The following is a 27,745-nucleotide window of genomic DNA, read 5'->3' on the forward strand; positions in this document are numbered from 1 at the left end:
ACTCTCTTCCTTGGATCACTTCCAGTTGGCTTCTGCTTTTCCACCTCAATGAAATGGCTAGTTCTAAGTTCCCTATGAGCTTTTGGCCCACGTAGGACTACGCACGAGCTAGTGAGATGCAGTGACTGCACTAGTCTTCATCCTTTAAAGATCAGGTGCCTTGCTGGGAGGGATAAAATTCAGTCCTCCTCAGGGTTATTAAATTTGAACGTGTCACAGAGTTCTAGAGATATATTAGGGAATTGAGTTGACTATCAGAAGGCTTTCAGGAATGACATGAGACCTTAAAGTTTAAATTAAGAAAAGTATCATGGTTTCCATTGAGATTTCGAATGACAACACATTGCCCCATGTACCAGAGACTTATCGTAGGGTGGAATCCAAATCTCAATGATGGTGAGAGCAGGCCTGTTCCCGTGGAGCTGTAGTCTAACCCCAGTGCCAGGAAGGACACTCATGGAGAGGTTTTGTTAAACTAGTGTAAATGTGAACAACCTTTTGAAGATAAATCAGATGTGCTATTCTGATTTTTGTTTTTGTGTGTCTGTGTGTGTTGAAGGCAAACTACTTTTCAAAACTTGCAAAGCCTCCCACCCTATGCAAAATAGTGGGTAAAAATGTACTGGATGGACTGGGGCTTCCAACCCTACAAGTGGAAATATTCTGCACCATTCAAAATTTTCCCAAGGTATGAGCCAGTTTAAAATGTGTTCTTTAACACATCTTGAATCCACTGCATTTATTAGCAACTTTTGTCTAAACTGTAGAAAATTAATGCTTTGAAATCCAGTGTTTGTAAAAAATATAGTTCATAGCTAGTCGTGTAAATGTGAGTCAACCAACCATGATTTATATTTTTGTTATGTTTAATTTTGATACAAATGTGACATGCTAACCTGAGGAATATCCAAGATGAACAACAAAAAAAGAGGTAAAAATGGTTTTAAAACTCTGAAATTACTAATGTGATGAGTTTAATAAATCAACATACAGGTTTATAGGTTTGTATATTTATATATAGATTTATAGATATGTAGATTGATTTAAATGATTCATTTAAATAATTTCAGAAATTCATTTTAATTCGCCTTAATTGCACCATATTTGTTAGAAATTAATTTTGCTACAAACTCTAGGAGAATAATTATGATTAAACATGTTTATATCCTTATAGCTATTTATTGAAGAGGTAGTGATAAAAAATAAAGTTCAGTGTAGGGTTTACTACATTTTAAGAAGTAGTAATTTTAAATGTTTCATGAAATCAGGTTTTACAGTTTCAACAACTATAAAAATATCTCAAAGAAAATTATACATAATCTCATTTCCTTTGGAATTGGTGATAAAGACCATGCATGTTAAAAGATGGATTGATCCAATTTCCTATTTACTGTGATAAATAGGGAAACCATAGATCACATTCATGTTATTTTCAGAACATCTGCTCTGTCATGATCCCCACTCACTTTGAGGTCCACGAGAATGCTTTGCCAGAGGTGGTGGAGGCAGAGGAGGTGGAAAGGGGCCTGGCAGTGAGCACCGCCATACAGTGGGTCAATGAGACCATCACCGAGGAGTTGCGGGGCCTGGTGCCCTCCAACCAGGCCCAGGTGGATCACATGCTCAGGTACAGCCTCCATTGAAATAGAAACCATCAAGAATATATAGCGTCTATTGTCTACATTTCACCTGCCAATAAGTCAGAAATTTACAGGTTTGGGAAGTCAATTTAAAAAGCATATATTTAGGCAGCAAAATTTAACATAAAATATTGTCTTTCTGCTGAAAATCCTGCTATTAAAATCTTACTATGTAAGGTTACATAGGGCCTTTTTGTCTTTTTTTCAGGCGTAGAGCATCCCTAGGATTCAGCACAAGGGAAGGATCAAGTTACAAATCCAGATAATGTTCTCTCCCTCTTCTCACCCCTTCAGTGGCCACCTTTTGAGCTGCTCATGTCCTTCCATGTAGTCACAATGGCTGTTGCTTATACCCTGTCCTCCAACAACCAAGTCTTTTCAGGCTTAGCTCATGGGTTGACTCCAAAAATCAAAAACCAAGGAAGCATTTTTCAGAAAGGGCTGTGTAAGTACAGCTCGGTACTGCACCAAGTAACGGGTTAATCACTTTTCCTGTTGTGCAGGCCTAAGGCCTCAACCCCCTTGGCCAAGCAAAGGCCAATTGGATTCTCTTTCCTTAAGCTTTATCACTTTTTAAATTGTGTATAATGTTTTAGTTTGCCTCAGAGTCTTTTACCTTTGTAAAAGACTTGGTAAAGTAGTTTTTGGTTCTCTTGGAGGTTTCGAATGCCATTCCACATATTAATTTGGGGGAGGGGGGGCTTGCTCCTGGACTGGTTCCTCTCTGGGTCTACCATAGAGATATCATAAAGATTTATGTTCTCCTGTTTCTGGATTTCATATTTTCCTTTTTTGACTTGATGGATTCTATTCTTGGAAAGTACAGGTGAGAGGGTATATGGGAAGTAAGGTTGTGAGTTCTGATATATGTGGAAATGTTAGTACTTTGTTTTCATGATTGATAGTTTGGCTGAATATAGAATTCTATGTCCAAATCAATTTCTCTCGGTCCGTTAAAGGCACTGCCTCACTAGCATCTAGATTATTCACAAATATAATGTAAATCTGATTCCCATGTCTTTTTATTTGCTTGTTTTTTGTCTATGGAAATTTTTAGTCTCTTTTTTTAAAATTTATTTATTCTGGGGGAGTAAAATTGTTGCCTAGTTGTACTAAAGTAGCATTTCCCAAACTTTTTTTTTTTTTTTTTTTAAAGAGAGAGTGAGAGAGGAGAGAGAGAGAGAATTTTTAATATTTATTTTTTAGTTCTCGGCGGACACAACATCTTTGTTGGTATGTGGTGCTGAGGATCGAACCCGGGCCGCACGCATGCCAGGCGAGCGCGCTACCGCTTGAGCCATATCCCCAGCCCCTCCCAAACTTTTTAAAAGTATTCCCTTTAAAGACCCCCCGTTTCCTCTTCCAAAAATAAGACATCAGCCACATACTGCTTTTTATGTATTCCATTGTGTATTCTTGAAGGATTTGTCTTAATGTCATTTATACAAAAATAATTGAGTAGCCCTTCATCAAATTAGGTCTTTAATTTTTTTATATTTATTTTTTAGTTTTAGGTGGACATAATATTTTTAATTTTATTTTTACGTGATGCTGAGGGTCGAACCCAGTGCCTCACGCATGCCAGGTGAGTGTGCTACCACTTGAGCCCCAGGTCTTTAAATTTTACTTTGAAATTGCAAACAGAGGGCTGGGGTTGTGGTTCAGTGGTAGAGCCCTTGCCTAGCATGTGTGATGCCCTGGGTTCAATTCTCAGCACCATGTATAAATAAATGAATAAAATAAAGGTCCATTGGACTAAAATGTGTGTGTGTGTGTGTGTGTGTGTGTGTGTGTGTAATTTTTAAAAATGCAAACAGAACTCAAGTAATTTAAAAAATGATCCCCTGAAAATCATTAAACATTTCTTTCTAGGCCAAAATGAATTTAAGTTCTTGAACACAGTTTTATAACACCAGCATTCTTTTTAGGTCTTGGAAATTAAAGCTGATTTGTTCTTAAGTTGCCATAGAGCATATTATTGAAGCACACTAGGGTCAGGTCAACTCTAAAACTCAACCAAAAGCACAGAGTGGTATTCCTAAATTTCACTGTAAAGCTGTTTTCTCGCCATTAAGGTTATTCTTCGCAAATAAAGTACAAGAAGACAAGGAGAGGAAAGAACTAGAGAAGAGCCTGGAAGAGTCAGTAGTGCCAGTACCTCCACCTGTAATGCCACCACCACCCCCTCCGCCTCCTGCCAAAAAGAAAGGGCAGAAGCCAGGTTGGTGGCCAGACATCTTCAGAACCTTTAGTGACAAACATGAGAGAAAGAAAGGCTGGCTGGCTCCCAGCCAAGTGCCACCCCCCCTCCATGCCATGTCCCTGCTTGAAGCTGCTGTGCTAAGTCAGACCCACATTACCCTCCATTTTTATTTTTGAGAAAAATGATTAGTTTATCACTTAGAAGTGAGCACTTGGTAAATAAAGTGCATTGAGGACTGTGGGTGAAGGTCAGTGTAGAGGTTTGATCCCCAGCACTACAAAAAATAAAGAAAGAAGTTAAAGTACATTGAACAGTGGCAATGAGTAGTAGGGTGGGGATGGGACGACACTGGGGAACTTTGACCTCCTCAGTAAATTGCCATTAAGTAATCAAAGGGCCACTCCATATTTTAGAATACTGAATCCACTTTCCGAAACCAACACTTTCTCGGGCTTATGTCACACATAAATAAACATTTTCTTTAAGCAACTTTAGTATTTTAAAGCAAATTATACAGGTATCACTTTGCCCTTTGCTTCCTGTCTTCCAATAGGTAGCTGACATTAGCCCCTCCGGTGTGTTAGTGCTGGAACTTCTGCTGTAATTGTGCTTTTTTTTTTTTTTTTTTTTTAAGAGAGAGTGAGAGAGGAGAGAGAGAGAATTTTTAATATTTATTTTTTAGTTCTCGGTGGACACATCTTTGTTGGTATGTGGTGCTGAGGATCGAACCCGGGCCGCACGCATGCCAGGCGAGCGCGCTACCGCTTGAGCCACATCCCCAGCCCCGTAATTGTGCTTTTATGACTACTAAACTGAGGGTTCTCTGTGGGGATGAGTGACTCCTGCCTCATTCAGCTTGCCATTGCTAAAGTCTAGCATGATGCCAGGCACAGCCAACCACCCAGTAAATGTGGGTACTGATGAATAAGAGAGCACCAGACCAAAAAGTGACCAAAGAGACCATGGAGACAGGTCCTTTATTTCATTAATAGCAGCTGCTGAGGTCCAGCAAAGGGAAGAGAATTGACCAAGGCAAAATGTTCCTGGGACCCAGGCCAGAGGCCTCCCGGGGTCCCAACTGACTAGATTCAATCACCCACCCAAATCTGAAATGAGAGAAAATGATACAAAAAGAAAAATGAATTTAATCATAATTTGGCCCAAATTGGAAAGACAGCTCTGCCTTCTGAATATTATGATTTATAGGAACAAAGCCAGGAAATATACATATGTAGATTCAGCCAGGCTATGCTAGCTGAAAGATTATGATTCTGATTTTCCAAATTGTGCTGGTGCCAGGGATTTGGGGGCAGGGGCAGTTTAGCTTCCATTCTCAGTGTGAGACTATCACCTGTAGGAAGCTGTGATGGAGAAAATAGCTTAATGAATAGGTTAAGGGGAAATGGCTGAGGCTAAGAAGGAAAAAACAATTTGGGGCTTTTAATTTTAAATGGGCCCCATTACGAACAGAATCATGCTAGACCTGTCTTCTGTCCCAAGAGTGAGATGGTCACTATTGAGTTACAATACAGGCCACCAATGATGTTCATTTGGCAGCTGCTTCTGACTGAAAGAACTTAGACTTTATGAGAGGAGAAAATGTAGGAGGGGACAGTAACTTGCTAGGCACTAGATATCTAGGTATCTGGATATCTGCTGGCTGCTTAGGCATCTCATCTCCACTGAGGACCTGAGCCAGGGTCAGTAGCTGTGGGGGGAGGACAAGAGAACATTACAGGTTGATGATGAATTCTGTGGTACCTGATCAGACAGCATGGCTGAGAACCTGTGAAAGATGGCAAAGATTCTGGGTAGACTATTGGGCCTAAGGCATTTCTAGAGATGGTAAATAACACGGAAGCAAACATGAGTTTAGGATTGGTGAAGAAGGTGGCAGGTTAGGTATACACATTGACTAGATGCTTAACAGAAGGTGGGGTATGCAGCAGCTCAAAGAAATTCAGAGAAGCAAAGGAGTTAGAATTCAAAAAACCATCCAAATCCTTTCTTCATTCACTTTTTGTAACATATTGCACAAGTTTTTTCATCTCTTGAAGCCCCAGCTCACTTACATAGGATGTTGGATAACAAACATCTACCTCATTTGACAACTGAAGGAGTTGATATTGCATTGGCCTCAAATTGCTTAGACAAAATTCACAGTTCAGAATTTTGGGGGGATCGGTAAGTGAAATCAAACAAAACTTCTGGGCACTTGAGGTGGAGAACAGGTTCTTCCTAGCCTGTTTTCAACCTTCATTTTTGCTGGGCATTCCCAGCTGTCCGTGAAGCATTTAAGATACAGTCGTGTGACAGTCCAACTTCCTAGAATCTTTTCTCCTGTCTTTTTCCTCCAGGAAGGAAGGACACCATCACAGAGAAACCTATCCCGCCTGCAGAACCTGCTGAACCCGTGCTCTGCGGCAGTATGGCCATAGGAGCTGTGTCACTAGCTATTGCCAAAACCAGCGCCATACTGGGCAGTATTCCTCTGTACTTGAACATTGCATTGCTGAAGCACAATCAGGTTAGGATTTGTTTTATTCCACCATGAGAAGCCCTGAGGGGCTCAATGTGAATGAACCACATTTCTCATTTTCCCCTTCTTCCCTCTTATTTTAGGAACAGCCAACAACACTAACTATGCCTTTGCTGATGGTATCTCTCGCCAGCTGTGGGAAGTCATCACCTGGAAAATTAAATTTAATGAAAGAAGTGATCTGCATTCCCCATCCTGGATTGACAACCAAACAAGTATCTTATATTACTCCCAGACTACATTTTCTTAAAAAAATTGTTTTAAAAGTAAAGAAAAAACCAAATACTCCATCATTGATGATATTTTTTTTAAACATAGCTCCCTTATGACACCAAAGGGAAAGAGAATTAAAAACAAGAAAAAATATTTTAGGGAAACCAGGGAAGTGGGAAGAAAGTAAGACCCTCAAAGGGAGCAGACCCCGTTGATGTGTGGTTTGACACAGCACTGGCTCATGCCTCTGAATCAGAGAAGCAAGGAGCGAGTGACTCTGGAGACCTCTGTGGTGAGGGATGGTTGTTACCTGAGGGAGTTGGGAAGTCTGTGCCCTTTTTTTTTTTTTTTTTTATTGGCAGTAGCTAGTGGAAGCTGGCACTTTCCTGGCAGCCCACTCTGTGAAGAATTCCAGGCCTAGCAGATTGCCTGGCACATAAGGGATGTTTAGTGCATATATATGGAAGGAAGAAAGGAATCCTAAATTTCATCCTCATTTCTCAGAGGTGGGCTAGTGTTGTCTACGTTGCTCTTCAGTGGCCTGAAAGAGCCATTATGCCTCTTTGGATCTCCATGAATTGTTCTGCCAGTCAGGAGAGCTAAAGGTGTATGTTCTGCAGTCTACACGCTCAGAAAAAGTTCAGGAAGCTTCCTCTCACACCTCCCGGAATAAAGACTGATATTTTTCTAAGTTAGTGGAACTAGGTTTTAAAATAAACCCTCAGGATGCTTTCTTTATGAGAATTCTTTCTTCAGCAAAATCATTATTACCTTGCAATTGATTAGTCACAGAAGATAGATTGCTGTCTTGCTCACCATCTGCCAGGTCAGATTTGGATCCCCTCACCAGGATCTTTCCTTTGGATAGTACTTGTGCTGCTTGGTACCAGAGGCCTCAGCATGCCTTCTTTATACAGATGTCATCATCCTCAGAGCACACTCTTGAATTTTTAAGTGAAAGTGGATTTAAACTGATTTGGCCACTCTTATCCAGACTACGTTGTTGACCTGTGACACGTATTGCAATAATGTTGACTAGGTTGGCTTAAAGACCATGAAAGAGTCTGAAATTAACTTGGTCCAATCACAGGGTTAGTCAATTCTGAGCAATGAGGAGGCTGAGACAGAGGCTTTTGCTCATGCTCAGTCAAATGCAAGCTGGGGGCTGGAGATTAACATTTAATCTTCCAATTCTGCAGCTCACTCTGTCCACCAACTGGGGGCCATTTTCAGGGACTCTACAAATATTCTGAGTTAGGAGCAGACAGGTGGTGTAAGTGTTCACATTTAATATTTGTAGACAACAGTTTTAGAAGATGATGGTTACTCTACTTACAGGGTGTGGAGATGCTTCTGGAAATTCGGAAACAAATTAACAAAGTAATGGAATCGGTAAGTAACGATCCATGGTGTCTAGTTACTGACCTTTGCCTTCTAGCATCGAACTCCTATTTCATTTTGGCATTAAGTCAATATTGGTATTACTGCTATAGAAAATACATTTATTTTGGGTTTCTTATGCAAACCAAGTGCATACATTCCTCATTTGCTATGGATCCATTTTCTAAATGTATTAAACAATCTCAGTTTGAAGATTTATTTTTTCTTTTTTTGAGACAGGGTTCACTAAGTTGCCCAGGCTAGCCTGGAACTTGTGATCCTCCTGCCTCAGCCTCCTGAGAAGCTGGGAGGACAGACTCTCATTTTGATTTCTGAGGTAGCTGGCTCTGTGCTAACATCATCCTTAAGGAATTTGTAAAGGATTTAAGGACCATTGGCTATTTCCAAAACCCAAATCCACTCTGCAAGAGAAAGCGTGTGTGTGTGTGTGTGTGTGTGTGTGTGTGTGTGTGTGTCTATCACACACATATACATATATATACACACATACCCTGAGAATATTAGAAACAATATGTTGGGCCTATAGAAGCAAAACCAATGGTAGAAGGTAATAATACTCCTTAAGACCAAGAGGGGATTTTGCATCCTCTGGCAAGAGAGAGCAGGAATTCCACTTGATGTGCAAATACTTCATTCCCAAGAGTAGAAACACAAATCTATGGGTATGCACACCCCTGTGTGTGACTGGGGGCAGAAGGTAAGGGTGAACTAAAGGAAATATGTGCCTGAATTTACAGAATGGGACTTAAAAAAGTAGGGAGTAGCTGGACTTATCCTCCTTGTGTGTATGTGCGTGGGTGTCTGTGTCTGAGATTTGCAGTGTGGCTGCGCAGTCCCCATAAGTGGATAGTTAGAAGATCTTAACTCTTCTTGCTGCCACAGCTAAGTCTCAAAATCCCAAGTGGTTATGTTTTTACCTTCTATTCCACAGCCCCCTCCTCCAAAAGTGGAGACCAAAAAAGGACATAATGGAAGCAAAAGAGGTCAAGTGCGTATACAAAGGCGTTCACCACACTTCTGTAGGGTGCTTTATGTAACCTGCTTCGTTTTCTCTCCCATAGTTACTTTGCTTCAAGACAAATGGAAAACACAGGGTGATGTTGCTTTAAGGGCACCAACCCAGAGCTGGAACATCAGTTGGCCACTGCCTTTCCAGCAACAGGCTACCTGGCCATGGCTGCCAGCAGCTGTCAGCCTGCCAAAGTCTCAGAGGACTCGGGAGCATTTATGAGGAACAAGATTATATCTGACTCTACAGTGAAGGGCTTAGGAAGCTGAATGTCCCCTTAACTAGCTGAAAGGCTTTTAGATGTTTTAGATTTTAATTCTGCCACTACCAATGATAGAATGAAAACGGCACAAAAAGATAGCCATTCCTTCTCTCTGGTTTTGAAAAGCACTACGTGAGAGGAGCCATTGTGGGAACTCAAGAGTTTGCCAGGAGAGTTCAGGCAAACCATCCTTGTGAAAAGTGGCCACTTGGCCTCCAGAGCCTTGGGAGGTCAGCTAACTTCATTGGTCAGTCACTTTGGTGATTGTGGATGCTCTGATACATGTACCTATTATATATGTCTAACTTTCCAAAGTATCTTCAGTGAGAACTCTGGAGGTGATGCAGGCGGGTGGCCTCTCAGGTCTACAGCGTCTCTGGGTAAGGCAGCAATCCCAGCACACAGTCAGGGACTTCAGAGTCTGTTAAGTCAACAAAGAGGGGGCAGCTCAGAAAGAAACTTAAGAAAATGTGAATAAATTCATCAGCAAGTAAAATCCTTGGCAGTTATATGTTGGAATGAGCACAACACTCTAATTAGGCCTTGTAAGAGAGGTGGGGATGGAGAAGCGTTGACCAATTAACATTGTCCTCTTCATTCCAGCAGGTTGTCTTGCATGTACTGAGAGGCTGAGGCCAAGATCTGCCCTGTGATCAGCTTCCCTTTAAAAAAATTTGTTTTTTTCCCTGTTAGAAACAGGTTAGATAATAGGTTCTGGAGAAGCTACCACACCAGAGTTAAGGGTGGATTCTGCCAGCATTAAAATCTGTCCCAGATCACGTCATCTTGGTAAAATGGAGATAATGGCAGTCCTGCTTCATGGTGTTAGCATAAGAAACAGGTGCATTTGCTTCATGGAATTCAGCTGTAGCTTTACTAAACTCAATCAATAGGCAAAAATTTCCCAGTTGTTTCTTTGCTTGCTCAATAGAAGCTTCCTATTATTGACATTAAAAATGTTGGATGTTCTTATAATTAGTGCCATTACTAATATTTATACCTAGGTTCACATCTACTCTTAAGCCCTCAGAACCGCGGGTATTGCTTCACCTTGCAATCATAATGTAGCAATATAGGTGAGGGCACGTCAAGGCTGACTTAGCAGTAGAAACAAATAGCTGCTTTTTCCTGGGGTCATTTGGGTCCCCAGATCTTCCTTACTAAAATCTATCCCCAGGAATGCATCTTTTTAACCAAAGTCTTCAATCCTTCTGAAAATAAAACTTATGCTGAAGGAGGATTACATTTTTTAAGTTTTAGCAGTTATGTTCATTTACAGGAAAACAGAACATAAGAAAGGGCAAGTTTTGAGGAAGAGGACTGGTGAGTTGGAGACTGGTGGACATTTACAGGGACAGCCTGGAGATTTACTGACCTGGTGGTGGTGGCTTAGGCTAGCTAGCCCCATGCACAGTGACAGAGCTGATAAAACAATAATATAGGCAGATAGTGCAGGTAAATCATATGCCCAAAGTCCTGAAAGTGGGACCTGGAAAGTAGGATTAATCAAGAATGGAAGGACTTGGTCTTGGAGAGCTGTGTCCCGTCATGAGCTAGGACTATCTCAGGACCTTAATGTGCTGGGCTGACACTCATCATTTTCTTCTGACCGTGTAGCCACCCATAACTAGCAAGATGTCCCATCTTGGTTGTTTGATCATTACCTGCGACACCGTAGAACAGCTGCTGCTTCTAATACAGGGAATCTGTGCCAACTTGGGGCTGGAACTGGGAACCAATCTGCATCTAGCCATCAACTGTGCCGGCCATGAGCTGATAGACTATGTAAGTTTCTACTTGAGAACATTCACTTCTTGTTAAGGTCCATGATTTTTAAATGAAAACTCAAAAGAAGGGCTTACTGGAATATTTTCCAACAGATGCCTTTTTTTCTTTTTTTTTGGTTGTAATATTGTGTGAGGGATCTAATCTAAATGGAGTTGAGAAAGCCAAATTAGCTAATCACCAATGAATAACAACTATATAATTTTTGAAAATAATAAGATAAAATGCCATGCTCATATATAGGAATTCTATAATAAATGAATGAAATAGGTAACTTACATTGCAATCATGAACGCTACTGAAAAATAACCAACTGGTATATTTTACAGAGTGTAGTCACTTGGTAAATGCTGAATTTGTCAAGCATGAAAAGTGGATCAGTTGTAGCAAGGACTTGATAGGCAACTGGTTCTTAAGAATTTATGCTGTGACTCACTTCTTTTTTTTTTTAAGCTTTTTTCTTTATTGTTGGTTGTTCAAAACATTACATAGTTCTTGACATATCATATTTCACATTTTGATTCAAGTGGGTTATGAACTCCCATTTTTACCCCGTATACAGATTGCAGAATCACATCAGTTACACTTCCATTGATTTACATATTGCCATACTAGTGTCTGTTGTATTCTGCTGCCTTTCCTATCCTCTACTATCCCCCCTCCCCTCCCCTCCCCTCCCCTCTTCTCTCTCTACCCCCTCTACTGTAATTCATTTCTCCCCCTTGTATTATTTTTCCCTTTCCCCTCACTTCCTCTTGTATGTAATTTTGTATAACCACGAGGGTCTCCTTCCATTTCCATGCAATTTCCCTTCCCTCTCGCTTTCCCTCCCACCTCTCATCCCTGTTTAATGTTAATCTTCTTCTCATGCTCTTCGTCCCTACTCTGTTCTTAGTTACTCTCCTTATATCAAAGAAGACATTTGGCATTTGTTTTTTAGGGATTGGCTGGCTTCACTTAGCATAATCTGCTCTAATGCCATCCATTTCCCTCCAAATTCTATGATTTTGTCATTTTTTAATGCAGAGTAATACTCCATTGTGTATAGATGCCACATTTTTTTATCCATTCATCTATTGAAGGGCATCTAGGTTGGTTCCACAGTCTTGCTATTGTAAATTGTGCTGCTATGAACATCGATGTAGCAGTGTCCCTGTAGCATGCTCTTTTTAGGTCTTTAGGGAATAGACCGAGAAGGGGAATAGCTGGGTCAAATGGTGGTTCCATTCCCAGCTTTCCAAGAAATCTCCATGCTGCTTTCCAAATTGGCTGCACCAATTTGCAGTCCCACCAACAATGAGCAAGTGTACCCTTTTCCCCACATCCTCGCCAGCACTTGTTGTTGTTTGACTTCCTAATGGCTGCCAATCTTACTGGAGTGAGATGGTATCTTAGGGTGGTTTTGATTTGCATTTCTCTGACTGCTAGCGATGCTGAGCATTTTTTCATGTGCTTGTTGATTGATAGTATGTCCTCCTCTGAGAAGTGTCTGTTCAGGTCCTTGGCCCATCTGTTGATTGGGTTATTTGTTATCTTATTGTCTAATTTTTTGAGTTCTTTGTATACTCTGGATATTAGGGCTCTATCTGAAGTGTGAGGAGTAAAGATTTGTTCCCAGGACGTAGGCTCCCTATTTACCTCTCTTATTGTTTCTTTTGCTGAGAAAAAACTTTTAAGTTTGAGTAAGTCCCATTTGTTGATTCTAGTTATTAACTCTTGTGCTATGGGTGTCCTATTGAGGAATTTGGGGCCCGACCCCACAGTATGTAGATCGTAGCCAACTTTTTCTTCTATCAGACGCTGTGTCTCTGATTTGATATCAAGCTCCTTGATCCATTTTGAGTTAACTTTTGTGCATGGTGAGAGAAAGGGATTCAGTTTCATTTTGATGCATATGGATTTCCAGTTTTCCCAGCACCATTTGTTGAAGATGCTATCCTTCCTCCATTGCATGCTTTTAGCCCCTTTATCAAATATAAGATAGTTGTAGTTTTGTGGATTGGTTTCTGTGTCCTATATTCTGTACCATTGGTCCACCCGCCTGTTTTGGTATCAGTACCATGCTGTTTTAGTTACTATTGCTCTGTAGTATACTTTGAAGACTGGTATTGCTATACTGCCTGATTCACACTTCCTGCTTAGCATTGTTTTTGCTAATCTGGGTCTTTTGTTTTTCCATATGAATTTCATGATTGCTTTATCTATTTCTACAAGAAATGCCGTTGGGATTTTGATTGGCATTGCATTAAACCTATAGAGAACTTTTGGTAATATCGCCATTTTGATGATGTTAGTTCTGCCTATCCATGAACAGGGTATATTTTTCCATCTTCTAAGATCTTCTATTTCTCACTTTAGGCTTCTGTAGTTTTCATTGTATAAGTCTTTCACCTCTTTTGTTAGGTTGATTCCCAAGTATTTTATTTTTTTTGAGGATATTGTGAATGGAGTGTTTTTCCTCATTTCCATTTCAGAGGATTTGTCGCTGATATACAGGAATGCCTTTGATTTATGCGTGTTGATTTTATATCCTGCCACTTTGCTAAATTCATTTATTAGCTCTAATAGTTTCTTTGTAGACCCTTTTGGGTCTGCTAGGTATAGAATTATGTCATCTGCAAATAGTGATAATTTAAGTTCTTCTTTTCCTATTTTTATGCCTTTAATTTCTTTCGTCTGTCTAATTGCTCTGGCCAGTGTTTCGAGAACTATGTTGAACAGAAGTGGTGAGAGAGGGCATCCCTGTCTTGTTCCAGATTTTAGAGGGAATGCCTTCAATTTTTCTCTATTCAGAATGATGCTAGCCTGAGGCTTAGCATAGATTGCTTTTACAATGTTGAGGTATGTTCCTGTTATCCCTAGATTTTCTAGAGTTTTGAACATAAAGGGATGCTGTACTTTGTCGAATGCTTTTTCTGCATCTATCGAGATGATCAGATGGTTCTTAATTTTAAGTCTGTTGATGTGGTGAATAACATTTATTGATTTCCGTATATTGAACCAGCCTTGCATCCCAGGGATGAATCCTACTGGATCATGATGCACAATTTTTTTGATATGTTTTTGAATCCGATTCGCCAGAATTTTATTGAGGATTTTTGCATCTAGGTTCATTAGAGATATTGGTCTGTAGTTTTCTTTCTTTGAAGTATCTTTGTCTGGTTTAGGAATCAGGGTGATGTTGGCCTCGTAGAATGAATTTGGAAGTTCTCCCTCTTTTTCTATTTCCTGAAATAGCTTGAAAAGTATTGGTATGAGTTCCTCTTTAAAGGTTTTGTAAAACTCTGCTGTATACCCATCGGTCCTGGGCTTTTCTTAGTTGGTAGTCTTTTGATCGTTTCTTCTATTTCTTCAATTGATATTGGTCTGTTTAGGTTGTCTATATCCTCCTGACTCAATCTGGGCAGATCATATGACTTAAGAAATTTATCAATGCCTTCACTATCTTCTATTTTATTGGAGTATAAGGATTCAAAATAATTTCTGATTATCTTCTGTATTTCTGAAGTGTCTGTTGTGATGTTGCCTTTTTCATCCCGTATGCTAGTAATTTGAGTTCTCTCTCTTCTTCTCTTTGTTAGCATGGCTAAGGGTCTGTCGATTTTATTTATTTTTTCAAAGAACCAACTTTTAGTTTTGTCAATTTTTTCAATTGTTTCTTTTGTTTCGATTTCATTAATTTCAGCTCTGATTTTAATTATTTCTTGCCTTCTACTTCTTTTGCTGTTGTTTTGCTCTTCTTTTTCTAGGATTTTGAGATGAAGTATGAGATCATTTATTTGTTGGTTTTTTCTTTTTTTAAGGAATGAACTCCAAGCAATGAGTTTTCCTCTTAGAACTGCTTTCAATGTGTCCCATAGATTCTGATATGTTGTGTCTGTGTTTTCATTTATCTCTAAGAATTTTTTAATTTCCTCCTTGATGTCTTCTATAAACCATTGATCATTCAGTAACCTATTGTTCATTCTCCAAGTGATGCATGATTCTTCCTTCCTTCTTTTATCGTTCATTTTCAGTTTCATTCCATTATGATCAGATAAGATGCATGGTATTATCTCTACTCCTTTATATTGTCTAAGAGTTGCCCTGTGACATAATATATGATCTATTTTTGAGAAGGATCCATGTGCTGCTGAGAAAAAAGTGTAACTACTTGATGTTGGGTGGTATATTCTATATATGTCAATTAAGTCTAGGTTATTAATTGTGTTATTGAGTTCTATAGTTTCCTTATTCAACTTTTGTTTGGAAGATCTGTCCAGTGGTGAGAGAGGTGTGTTGAAGTCTCCCATGATTATTGTATGGTGGTGTATTAGACTCTTGAACTTGAGAAGAGTTTGCTTGATGAACATAGCTGCACCGTTGTTTGGGGCATATATATTTATGATTGTTATGTCTTGCTGGTGTATGGTTCCCTTGAGCAGTATGTAGTGTCCCTCTTTATCCCTTTTGATTAACTTTGGCTTGAAATCTATTTTATTTGATATGAGTATGGACACTCCTGCTTGTTTCCGAAGTCCATATGAGTGATAGGATTTTTCCCAACCTTTCACCTTCAGTCTATGTATATCTTTTCCTATCAAATGCGTCTCCTGTAGGCAGCATATTGATGGGTCTTGTTTTGTGATCCATTCTACTAGCCTGTGTCTCTTAATTGGTGAGTTTAAGCCATTAACATTTAGGGTTATTATTGAGATATGGTTTGTTCTTCCAGCCATATTTGTTTATTTATGTTACTAAACATGGTTTGTTTTCCTCTTTGATTATTTTCCCCCCTTTACTGTCCTACCTCCCACTGTTGGTTTTCATTGTTGTTTTCCATTTCCTCTTCCTGAAATGTTTTGCCAAGGATGTTTTGAAGAGATGGTTTTCTAGCTGCAAATTCTTTTAACTTTTGTTTATCGTGGAAGGTTTTAATTTCATCTTCCATCCTGAAGCTTAATTTCACTGGTTACATGATTCTTGGTTGGAACCCATTTTCTTTCAGTGTTTGAAATATGTTATTCTAGGATCTTCTAGCTTTCAGAGTCTGTGTTGAAAGATCAGCTGTTATCCTGATTGGTTTACCCCTAAATGTAATCTGCTTCCTTTCTCTTGTAGCTTTTAAAATTCTCTCCTTATTCTGTATGCTGGGCATCTTCATTATAATGTGTGTAGGTGTGGCTCTCTTATTATTTTGCACACTCGGCATCCTGTAGGCTTCTAGGATTTGGGATTCTGTCTCATTCGTCAAGTCTGGGAAGTTTTCTCATATTATTTCCTTGAATAGATTGCTCATTCCTTTGGTTTGGACCTCTATACCTTCCTGTATCCCAATGACTCTTAAGTTTGGTCTCTTTATGTTGTCCCATATTTCTTGAATGTTCTGCTCATGGTTCCTTAACAGTCTTGTTGAGCTGTCTATGTTCTTTTCAAGTTGAAATACTTTGTCTTCATTGTCTGATGTTCTATCTTCTAAGTGTTCTACTCTGCTGGTAGTATTCTCAATTGAGTTTTTAAGTTGGTTTATTGCTTCCTGCATTTCTAGGATTTCTGTTTGTTTGTTTTTTATTACCTCTATCTCCCTGTATAGTTGATCTTTTGCTTCTTGGATGTGTTTATGCAATTCATCGTCGAAGTGATCTTTCATTGTCTGATTTTGCTGTCTAATGTCTTCCTTGAGACTCCAGATCATCTGAAGCGTGTATATCCTGAACTCTTTATCTGACATTCCATCTGCTGCAGTTATTACCTCTTCTAAAGTTGAGTTGACCTGCATTGCTTGTGGTCCTTTCTTTCCTTGTCGTTTCATATTGCTCGCGTTTCTTTCTGCTTGGTGAAACTGTTGTGTTTTTGAAATTTTCCCCCTATATATTTATATTGCTCTTGTATAGTTGAAAAGTCTCCCTTGCAGGGCGGGAAGCGGCTGTGCTCCTCCTCCAGTTGGTGTGACATGTCTACCACGCCCGCGGACCCCTGGGGCTGTTCTTCCGGTCGGTCGCAGGTCTGCCTACCTTGCAGGCGCGGGCGGCAGCTCTGCTCTGCCCTTACACCAATTGGGGTGATGTGTCTACCACTCTGGCGGGTCGCTGGGTCTGTTCCGGGCGTGGGCGGCAGCTCTCCTCTGCCCCTCCTCCAATCGGTGTGACGTGTCTACCACGCCTGCGGACCGCTGGGCCTGTTGTGCCGGTCGGTCGCAGGTCTGCCTACCTTGCGGGCGCGGGTGTTGGCTCTGCTCTGCCCCATCTCCAATTGGGGTGACATGACTACCACGCCCGCGGGTCGTTGGTCTGTTCCAGATGCAGGCGGCGGCTCTGCTCTGTCCCTACTCCAATTGGTGTGACGTGTCTACCACACCGGCAGGCCACTGGGCCTGTCCTGCCGGTCGGTCGCAGGTCTGCCTACCTTGCAGGCTCGGGCAGCGGCTCTGCTCAGCCCCTACTGCAGTTGGGGTGAAGTGATATCACGCCGGCGGGTCGCTAGGCCTGTTCCGGGCGCGGGTGGCGGCTCTGCTCTGCCCCTACTCCAATTTGTGTGACGTGTCTACCACGCTGGCAGGCCGCTGGGCCTGTTCCGCTGGTCGGTCGCAGGTCTGCCTACCTTGCGGGCTCAGGCGGCGGCTCTGCTCGGCTCCTACTGCAGTTGGGGTGAAGTGATACCAGGCTGGCGGGTCGCCAGGCCTGTTCTGGGCGTGGGTGGCAGCCCTGCTGTGCCCCTCCTCCAATTGGTGTGACGTGTCTACCACGCCAGCAGGCTGCTGGGCCTGTCCCGCTGGTCGGTTGCAGGTCTGCCTACCTTGCAGGCTCGGGCGGCAGCTCTGCTCGGCCCCCACTGCAGTTGGGGTGAAGCGATACCACACCGGCGGGTCACTAGGCCCACTCCGGGCGCGGGCAGCAGCCCTGCTCTGCCCCTACTCCCATTGGTGTGACGTGTCTACCACACTGGAAGGCCGCTGGGCCTGTTCCGCCGATCAGCCGGTGGTCTGCCTACCTTGCGGGCTCGGGCGGCAGCTCTACTCAGCCCCCACCGCAGTTGGGTTGAAGTGATACCACGCCGGTGGGTCGCTGGGGCTGTTCTGGACGGGGGCTGCCGCTCTGCTTTGCCCCTCTGGCCCCCACAGCACTCAGCAGGATCCAGACCGAGAAGCAGTCTCCGCAGGTTCCTCAGCCCTGGGTCAGAGCAGCTCCAGGAGCCAGAACTCGGCCGCTCTGGGCTCCGTGCATGCTCTGATAGGAGCAGGCTCCAAGAAGCAGCCTCCGCGGGCTCCTTAGCCCTGGGCCAGAGCAGTTCCGGGAGCCAGAATTCAGCCGCCCTGGGCTCCGTGTATGTTTTGATAGGAGCAGGCCCCAAGAAGCAGTTTCCGCGGGTTCTTTAGCACTGCGCCTGAGTAATTTGTCTGCAAGACGCAGGCGAATGGCAACCTGAAATTACCTGTTCTATGGTTGAATGAGCTGCGATCAGTCAAAAACAGGGATGATGACATCAACTCTCCAAGATGGTGGCCGCTGGCTTCCTTTGTGGTCTGACCAGTGGAGAACAGAACTGGACCGTTTCCTTCCCCCGTCTCAAACCCAGAATTCAGCACTGTGTACAGTGATTGCACAGCTGGCAGGAGCCCACAGAATCCGCAGCGCTGTATCTTTGCGTTGCTATCTCTTGCTTCCCAGCGCGTGCCACAGATTCTAGCCACAGGGATATTTGCTGAATAAGCGGCGTGACCCTCCGTGCGGACAAATCGCTCGCGTTCGAGCCCCTGTAGCTGATCCTCGTGCGATGAAAATCCTTCCACTAGGTTTTGGAGCACCCCAGTTTTGCTAGAAATTCCTAACAAGATAGTTTTTAGCTGTTCTAACTCATCATTCTTCCGAACAGTGACGCGGTACACGGGAGTGATGCACTCCCTTCGCCACCATCCGAAATGCTACTCTCTCACTTCTTATTTTTGCAATTCTGGGGATCAAACCCAGGGCCTCACACTCGATAGGCAAGTACTCTACCACTGAGATGCAACCCCAGCCCTCACTTTTTATAGAAAAATATTTCTAGGTGACTGAAGGTTTTTATCCAACTAGATACATTAAAGTATCATCCTCAGCCTTGGTTGGGGAAACAGACTCTCAGTGATGACATACTATCTACTGATCAGGCCACTAGAGAGATCTTTTAAAGAGGAAGAAAATGGAAAACAGGTTCTGTCCTTACTTCCTCAGATTCATACAACTAAGTACCTTTACACTTGGGAAATCTGTATTCTAGGAACTCTGGAAGCTTTCTGTCTCACACACATATATACTTCCCATTTCCAAATATACAAATACTGAGTCTCAGTTTTATAAAATTGCAGCATATTGACAGGCATTTATAGTGAGTTGGTAATTAATGTCAAATTCAGGGTACATGACAAAATACGTTTTTTTCTTTAACTGTGATCCTAACTTTGACTACAAAGGAAGTTTTGAATGGTATATAAGAGCCCTAAGTTTGGGCTGATTTCTAAAGTTCTTTTACTTTTCTAAAGAAACTAAGCACATAAAGGAATGTTTAATTCCCTATTCTTCACATGATTGGTTCCTAGGCATACCATTAAGAAAAATAATTGCATGTTTTCATCAGCAATGTATACCCAGAACTATGAAGATACTGATTGCTACAGCTGACTGGATGGGTATTTATTGCTTATAGTCAGTAAAATGTATTAGCTTTATATCATATAATTCTTATAATCATATTAGTTCAAAGTCATTAGCATTTCCTCCCTGACAAGATAGGAGTTTAAAGTTATGCATCACAGAAGCTAAAAGTTCTTAATGCTTTATAAGGGAAGGAAAAAGCCCTATAAAATCTCTTCAATTATGGACTTCTTAGGAATCTTCTTAATTCCATGGTTTGTCAGCAGCAGTGGCTGGAAGCCATCAGCAAGCAAAACAGCCATCTCTCTGTCCTATCTCCCTCCCAGAGCCCGGATACCCCAGGCACTACCCCTGCACATAGCTTTGAACTTCAGGAGCTTTGGCAAAAAGACAACCCTGAATCTTCCAGCCCTGTTTATTTCCATACTTAATAACTCAGATAAGTGGGGTTGCCCTAGAATCTCACTTTAGGACAGTATGGTTCCCTCTGGAAGTTTCATACTCCCTGAAAACAAAGTGCCTTCGTTCACATTCCATATTGGTTGTTAGTACTCTAAAGCCTAGCCTGTTTTCAAAGTGTAGAATATTTACAGTAAAGGAAACAAATCATTTGATCACAGTGAGTTGCAAGACAGTGGGTTCTAGAGAGTGGGCAGGTTTGCACTGCTATTCTGTTCATTGTTTTACGAATTCATGCTATTGTCCACCTACCCAGGCAGCTGGGCACCTGGCACCATATCAGAAGTCTAAATAAAAAACAAGTCCCCTCCCACTCTGTACCTGTTGGGTTTTTGTGCAGAAGGCTCCATCCGATGTCTGTGGGAAGAATTCCAAAGGCATCAAGAGGAACAGTGACGTGGCTTCCCAGGATAATCTTTTAAGGATATTTGAAGCCAAATGCATAAATTTCTTAGAGGAATGTGACTTGAATCTGCTGACAGTATTTCATATGAAATGAACAGAAAGGAATTTGAATTGCATCTTTAACATCTGAAGAGTCCATTGCTTATTCTTTGTTTTACCATTTTCCTTATACTCATCAGAGCAAAGGAAAGTACGAGGTGATGGCGGGCTTCTACAAGAGCGCCGCCGAGATGGCTGACCTGTATGTGGATTTGATCAACAAGTACCCTTACATTATAGCCTTAATTGATCCTTTCAGGAAGGAGGTAAGCAGGGCCCACCTTTTATATTTTATAACATATATTTTATACGCTATAAAGTAAGCAGGCTTACCTTTTGCATTTTACAACAAAACAGAATAAAACCTCATTCTTTTGGATCTCTGTCATTTGGAATGTGTTATAATTTGGGCTGGGGTTAACTTGCTTTCTTTTGGCATTTATGAGAAAGGCACTTACTAAGCAAATGAATAGCAGAAACACAATTACCTGGGAGCATGCCTGTCTGTGGAATGAAACAAGCCATTCGCCAGCCCTTCAGGAGTACCTGTGTATTTACAAGCAACCTAGCTGATGGAAGCGGCCCCCGCTGCGCTCGCTGGTGCTTCAGTGGGTTAATCATATGTCATTTTCATGTGCTCATGGAAACACAACTTCTTCGAGGCCAAATATTTTTTAACCTAAATCCATTTACTATATATTCATAAAAGTAACAAAAAGCCATCTTTTTAAAAAGGGTTTGAGATACTGAGATTTTTGTCCTCTGTTTAAATAAATGTACCCGACAAGCATTGTCTACAGATCATAGAAGGTCATCTCTCCCCCACTTCAAACTCCAAAATTAGAATTCTTGATTTAATGAATTTGAGAGTCCATAGTATATTGAAAAGACAGACAAACATCCTTTCTTATTGAGATCTGGGGACAGTTCCTTCCATCCTTTCCTGGCCTCCGCTACTTATCAGTACTCTCAGAAGATACCCACTGAACTCATGCCAGACTCTCCTTGTGAGGACAGTTCTGAGGCTCTGACCACAGCTTTTTTTTAATATTTATTTTTCAGAAGTAGTTGAACACAATAACTTTATTTTATTTATTTTTATGTGGTGCTGAGGATCGAACCCAGGGCCCTGCATATGCTAGACCAGCGCTCTACTGCTGAGCCACAACCCCAGCCCCCAGCCTCAGCTTTTTTTTCCTGTGATAGGGGGCACCTATGTGGTCAGTTCTAATGGGGTAGGTTGAAATTAGCCTAGTGGATGACCTTGTGTGTAGATTTGTGCATATACAAATATATACAGACACACACACCATTTGTTAAATAAGCATTTCATTTCATATGACACCCTCACCAATAAAAACAGGGAAGGGCCTTCAGAAAGATGGCAGAGAGCCCTGGCAAGGTCCTATCTTTTCAGTTTTATGTTTATCAGAAATAACAGAAAAATCTTCTATCCAGTGAGTTGTGAACAGCATTAGGGGTGGTACAGTGGATGAGAACAGCCTGGGTTTTCAGAACACCACAGTCAATGTGGGAATGGCATTTAGCACATTAACATTTTATTCACAAGATCTTTAAATTCAAATTAAATCACTTGAAGTTTATCTTCCTTGAAGCTTGCTAATTTGTGTGGCTATGGTACAGGAATCACTCAGGCATGGATGTGAAAGAAAATGTTTTGTGTGTCTCAGGAAAAGTGTATGACTTTGATTATGTGCTATATGATTCCTGTAGCTTGTGATTGTGTACTGTACATTAGAATGATCAATTCTTAAATATTTACCCAGGACGCTGAACAGTGGGACAGCATCTATAATGCTCTCAGTTCCAGGTGCTACATAATTGCAGGAACTGCATCCAAAAGCATTTCTAAACTTCTAGATGAAGGAGGCATCAGCAGCCCCAGATCCCATGGACTTATCATAAAACATACAAACCAAACTACTATGTCTGACTTGGTGGAAATAACCAACATTATTGACAGTGAGTAAAATATAGATCTGAAAGACTCATAATGATTTGGTTATACAAGAAGCCAAAAATATGAAGTGTACCCAAGTTACTAAAAAGCAAGGAATAAATCTCCAAAGAAAAGAAAATCCAGCCATTTTATGGGAGATTCAGTGCTGGAAAACAAACCATAACTTGGTGATTCACAAGGTTCCAGAAACAGCCCTAGTCTACCAGGTCATCCCCCATACTGAGGGCCACCACATAGGTGTGGTCAAGGCTACCCCATCAGTTTCACAGTGGGAAGGGCTTTTCTGCCCCTAACAGGAGGAGCAAGGCCTGATTTCTTATAAGGCACAGCCACTAGCACATTTCTCAGTTTGCTTGAGGCTGTGAGCTTAGGTGATAGAAAAGCTTTAGAGAAACCCAGAACCTTACAGCTAAAAGCTAGGTCACGGACTCTGAATAGTGGACAGAATAGCTGGTACTCCAGTCAGATTTCTAGACAGAGCACAGTGTTGAAAGCTCAGGAAGTCAGCTTAGCACTCACAAAGGACAAGGTGTCAGGCACCACCAGGGAGCTGCAGAGACAGAGACAGAGACAGAGGCAGTTGGCCTATGTCACTTGGCTAAGGTGTTACAGATTCCCTCTGTTCACTATCACTTTGTGCTCTAGAGAGCAGAGCCTAAGTACAGAGAAAGGATGTAACGTTACTTGATTGAAATCAATTTAGCCACTTGAACTTGCCTTGCCTTAGGGAAGTCTGGTGGAGGGATCAGAGTTTGAACTGGATCACCTGCAGCAGGGAATGGGTCTACTTCCCCAGTTAAGAAAACAGGCAGCAAGAGGACCCCATCAGCACAAGCAGGCAGTTTTCTGTTGAGTACAGTGACTAGGGGCAGAGGCAGGTTCACCTACAGCAATGGGAAGCTGCTGGGCAGGTGAGCAAATTGGGTAGCATCAAGGAAGCATCTGGAAACAGGTCCTTAGCCCGGCTCTGGGGACAGCTGAAAAGTTTTTGTTTGTTTTTTTGAGTCGGCCTGGAATGGCAGAGAAGAGCACCTTTGTGTAGTACATAAGGCATTTAGCTTTGGATTTAATGCTCACAGCAGCCCTGTGAAGTGCACAGCACACACTGTCCCTCCATTTACCTAAGAGAAATGAGCCATGGGATTAAATAGCTTCCCCACAACACTGTGCTCATCCCACTGCTCATGCTTACTTTTTTAATTCCACAACTTTCAAACTCTTTCCTACCTCTCAGCCCGCACATGCTTTTCCTTTGCTCTAGAATGCCTTTCTCTGGGCCATCTACCTGGCTAGCTACTCATCCTTCAGGTCCTAAGTGAAATGCCCGTGAACGCATAGGCCTCCTCAGACCTCCCCGACCCTGATTCTGCTCCGAACCTTCCTTGTACCATTGTATATTTTCTTTTTGTAGTGCTGACCACAATGTCTGATTATTTCCCACTGGACTGTGAACCCCAGTGAGTTCATGGGCATCGTGGGTCCTTATGTACGTACGGTGCCAGACACATAAATACCATGAACAGGCTTTGGAAACTAGACACAAGGGCAGTCTCAGACCCAGAGCAGGACTAAGAGCCTGACTGGCAGCCAGGGGCCAGGGCAGGTGCCAGAGGACGAAATGGCAGGCAGGGCAGTCATCTGAGTCAGATGACCTTTCCCCTCAGGCCCACCCCTCAGTAGGCATTCTGTCATCACTGGAGATGGCAAACTGTCGCCACAGTAAGGACTCTGGCCTGTGCCTTTCATAGGCTTTGGCAAACTTTAAGGGTCCTGAGGCCTTCAAATGATTAAATACTACCCGTACTGCTCTTCTAAATATTCATAGAGACAGATGCCTTTGAATAAAATTCTATATGAAGTGAGAAAGTCATGATACAGGCTATCAACTCCACAGTCGCTGCCCATGTACTTACCACAGTTCACTGACTTGAAGATGCATATTTTCTTATGTGGAACAGCAACAAAATGAATCATGTCTTGGAGCTGAGGTCCTAGAAACATGTCGATCCGAAGTGAACATTTCTTCCTTTCTAGTGGTGATAAAATGGCAGTGCATCTCATAAGTAACAAATCTTAAATGTGATGAAATGTGGTATATAGTACCCACAGCATCTAAGCTACTAGAAAGAAGACTAAACAGATAAACCCAGCGCAATGTTCAGATGAGAAAATGCAAGTGTCTACCTTAGAATTCTTAGGTGGTCAAATAATTGACTCTGCTCTCTGTTCTTAAAATTAAAAGTTTTAAATTCTTAAAGTTTAAGTTTTAAATCTCTGGCCAATTTCTAATTTGGACCCCATGACTATTATGTGTGAACTGCTTCTGCCACCACACAAAACTGACAGGAATTGCTCTCCCAGGTAAGAAGCACCTCACCATCCTTGGAAGTACAGAAGGAGAGTCTCCTGATGACAGCCTTGTCGATTTGGTAAGTGCTGAACACTGGTCAATTGCAGAATTGCCAAAACACTGCTTTTATCACGAATTGGTATTTCAGAGAAATGCTGTCTTTGGTGGAGAAAGTCATGTAACCTTTTATGAAATAGACTTGCTTCCTCCCAGACTGCTACCTTTTATAAAGAGCTAATCTTTGAACTTTTAAAAAAGAAGCAAAATTGAAGTCCAAGGAAAATGACGAGCGCACTTAAATGACTGGGGTGTGTCCCTGCAATCTTCCCTCCTAAAATGAAGTGAGAAAGGCCAGCCTATTCTTAGATAAAATCAGCATGCTTACATGACTAGTAAAGCGCCCGATGGACAGTCAGTCACACCATCTGCCTGCCTTTCAAACTCTTGGCTTGTGAGCAGCTCACTTTACTTTCATAAAGATACAATATGAAGATACAAGGGGGAAACCCCAGCACAACACCTCGACAGCTCTTCTCTTCAAATCATTGTTGTAGCTCAGCAAAACATGACCCTCCCATCCAAAATGTTTCCTCTTCAGGCCGTTGGACTCGGGGTCCGGTTTATCAAGTTGGGGGGCCTTTCTCGTGGTGAATGGGTGACTAAATACAACCGCCTTCTGACTATAGAGGAGGAACTGGTCCACGAGGGAACGCTGGGTACGTGCTGCCTTCTTGCTTTGTTTTCACTTCGCCATGAATAAGAGAACAAAGATTGGACCAGGGGGAATAGAAGTCCCTCAGCAGGAGGGCAGGGGAATCCAAAGACTATAAATAAGTGCTGACAAAACTAAGATGGCACTTGCCACAATGCACATTGTTGCCTTAATGGATTATCTGTTTACCTGAGTGTTAAAATCTGGCCTGATGCTTTTCAATAGAATTAACTGATTGAAATCTCCAAGCCTACCTTTTGTCATGGTCCAAATTATCCTTAAGGTTTCTTTGCACAGTCTGAAAGTTAAAGGCAGATGTTTTTCTGATGGTTCTTGGAGGCAACTTGGTTTACTTAAAACCAGGAGGCAGTGTGCTAATTCTACTGTATATTGGGAAGGCTAAGATCTCAAGAGAAATCAACTGATCGTTTAAGAAATGCTACCTTTATAAATCTGCATATGAAGAAGAACCTTGTGTAGTGGTTGGAGAGAAACATCCTAAACATACATTTTTATTTTTTATATTACTATTGTGATACCTGAAAGGAGACCGTGGCATGCAGGGACATTTAAAGAGACCAGTAAAAATTGTGATTTTTAAAAATTTTGTCATGTTTACATATACACACAGATCCACAGAAAATGAAAGTATAATTGAGAGACCAAATTTGAGTCATGTAAAGGCATCAACAGTGAATCTGGTTGTTTAAAAGTGTGTAACACAAAAGCTCATTTTTTTCAAATGTGTTAAATTATATTGTTTTACATGTTGTCTGTCATCTTGACTAGAAGAGGCCACAGTTTCCTTAAATGGCCTCTCACATTTCCAGCCACTTCACAAGGAACACAGGTGCTTCAGAGCATCACAAACCTAGGAACCAGAGGGACAAGCCCTCCTCAGGTGTTAGTGCAGCCATCTGGGGGTTCCAAAATGGATTAAGGGATTAGTTGAGAATTTCTCAGACACTGGTCACTACATGCTAAGAGGACCCAAAACAGGCAAAACCAATCTCTCCACTACCACCTTTGATTAGAGGATATTGGCAAAATCTCAACCACTAAATCTACCACTGTGGGCCTGATTGGAATAGTCCAAGTCTGCCCCTGGTCCTCTTGGAGCAGGTGGTCTGCATTCAAGCAGTGTGGGCCTCTCCTCTAGTTTTTCCTGGTACCCTTTTCTGCTAAGCTCTGTCACAACACATCAAACACTGTAGAATGTCCTGTTAGGTGTGTATGGTATAGCACAGTTAATGCCTAACCAAAGACGGACCTGGTTTAAGTGGTTCTGGGTTCTTTTCTGATAGTGATGTGACTCCTATTGATAGTTTTGGCGATGATGCCATTCAAATCATGTGATATATAATATCAGCACGGCTACATTAGACAGTAAATTTATTTTTGTTGTTTTTAATAGGTTTCAAAGAAGAACACACTTTTTTTGACTTTAATGAGGATGCTGAGAAGGCCCTTGAGGCGGCTGCTGGTGCTGGTGAGCTGCTTGAGCCTCCAGAGCCCATCTTCCCCACAGAGGTTGTAGAGGAGTTGGCCAAAATGTGAGCCTCTTCCAGCCAGGGGCAGTAGTGCAAGGCACGGCAGACAGCTGTGAAGTACATCCCTGCACCGAGTCTGCTCTTAAGCACCACCAACTCATGCGCTCTTTTTTTTCTTTTAATTTAGCTGTTTGGTAATATACTCATATGGTGTGTTTGCCTGAAATTTTATCTGTGAACTTTTTTTTTTTTTTTAAGCCATCATATTTCCATGGGGACACGGGATCTTTTGTCCACTTTTCAAGATCATGTTCTGCTTTTATCAGAGGCCAATACTTGTACTGTTGAAACAAAATAATTAGTTTAGCTCTGGTTTCGTTCATTTAGTTACAATTGGAGTCACACTTTTGGGGTACCCTCTTTTGTGTGACATGTTGGCATTCAGTAAAACACCTCACCCTTTACCGAGCAGAACATCTCAAAAGCAAAAACCTAATTCAGCAAGAAGCTCTTGGTGCCGGAAGTAGGTGCCATCTCCTTGGCTCACCTGCTCCCCAACCCCACCTGGCCTTTCTGTGGCCAACCTCATAGGAGCACAGAGCGTCGCCTTGTTTTCAACCACCAAACAGCTTTATCTCACTTCTCTAC

General features: G+C 41.9%; 1 protein-coding gene across 1 annotated transcript; it reads left to right on the plus strand.

Annotated features, from left to right (window-relative positions):
* Positions 1–1,451: 1,451 nt before the first annotated feature.
* ENO4 (enolase 4) lies at positions 1,452–27,737 on the plus strand (the record flags this gene model as incomplete). Its single annotated transcript, XM_081268252.1, has 10 exons — positions 1,452–1,627; positions 3,716–3,861; positions 6,201–6,370; positions 7,934–7,987; positions 10,969–11,052; positions 20,705–20,830; positions 22,352–22,547; positions 24,907–24,974; positions 25,494–25,611; positions 27,022–27,737. The coding sequence occupies 10 exons, from the start codon at positions 1,452–1,454 to the stop codon at positions 27,162–27,164; spliced, it is 1,281 nt and encodes a 426-aa protein (XP_081124378.1). The 3' UTR covers positions 27,165–27,737.
* Between the last annotated feature and the right edge of the window lie 8 nt (positions 27,738–27,745).

This window comes from Spermophilus citellus (genome assembly GCF_964194105.1).
Source record: "Spermophilus citellus genome assembly, chromosome: 15".
Lineage (NCBI taxonomy): Eukaryota > Metazoa > Chordata > Mammalia > Rodentia > Sciuridae > Spermophilus > Spermophilus citellus.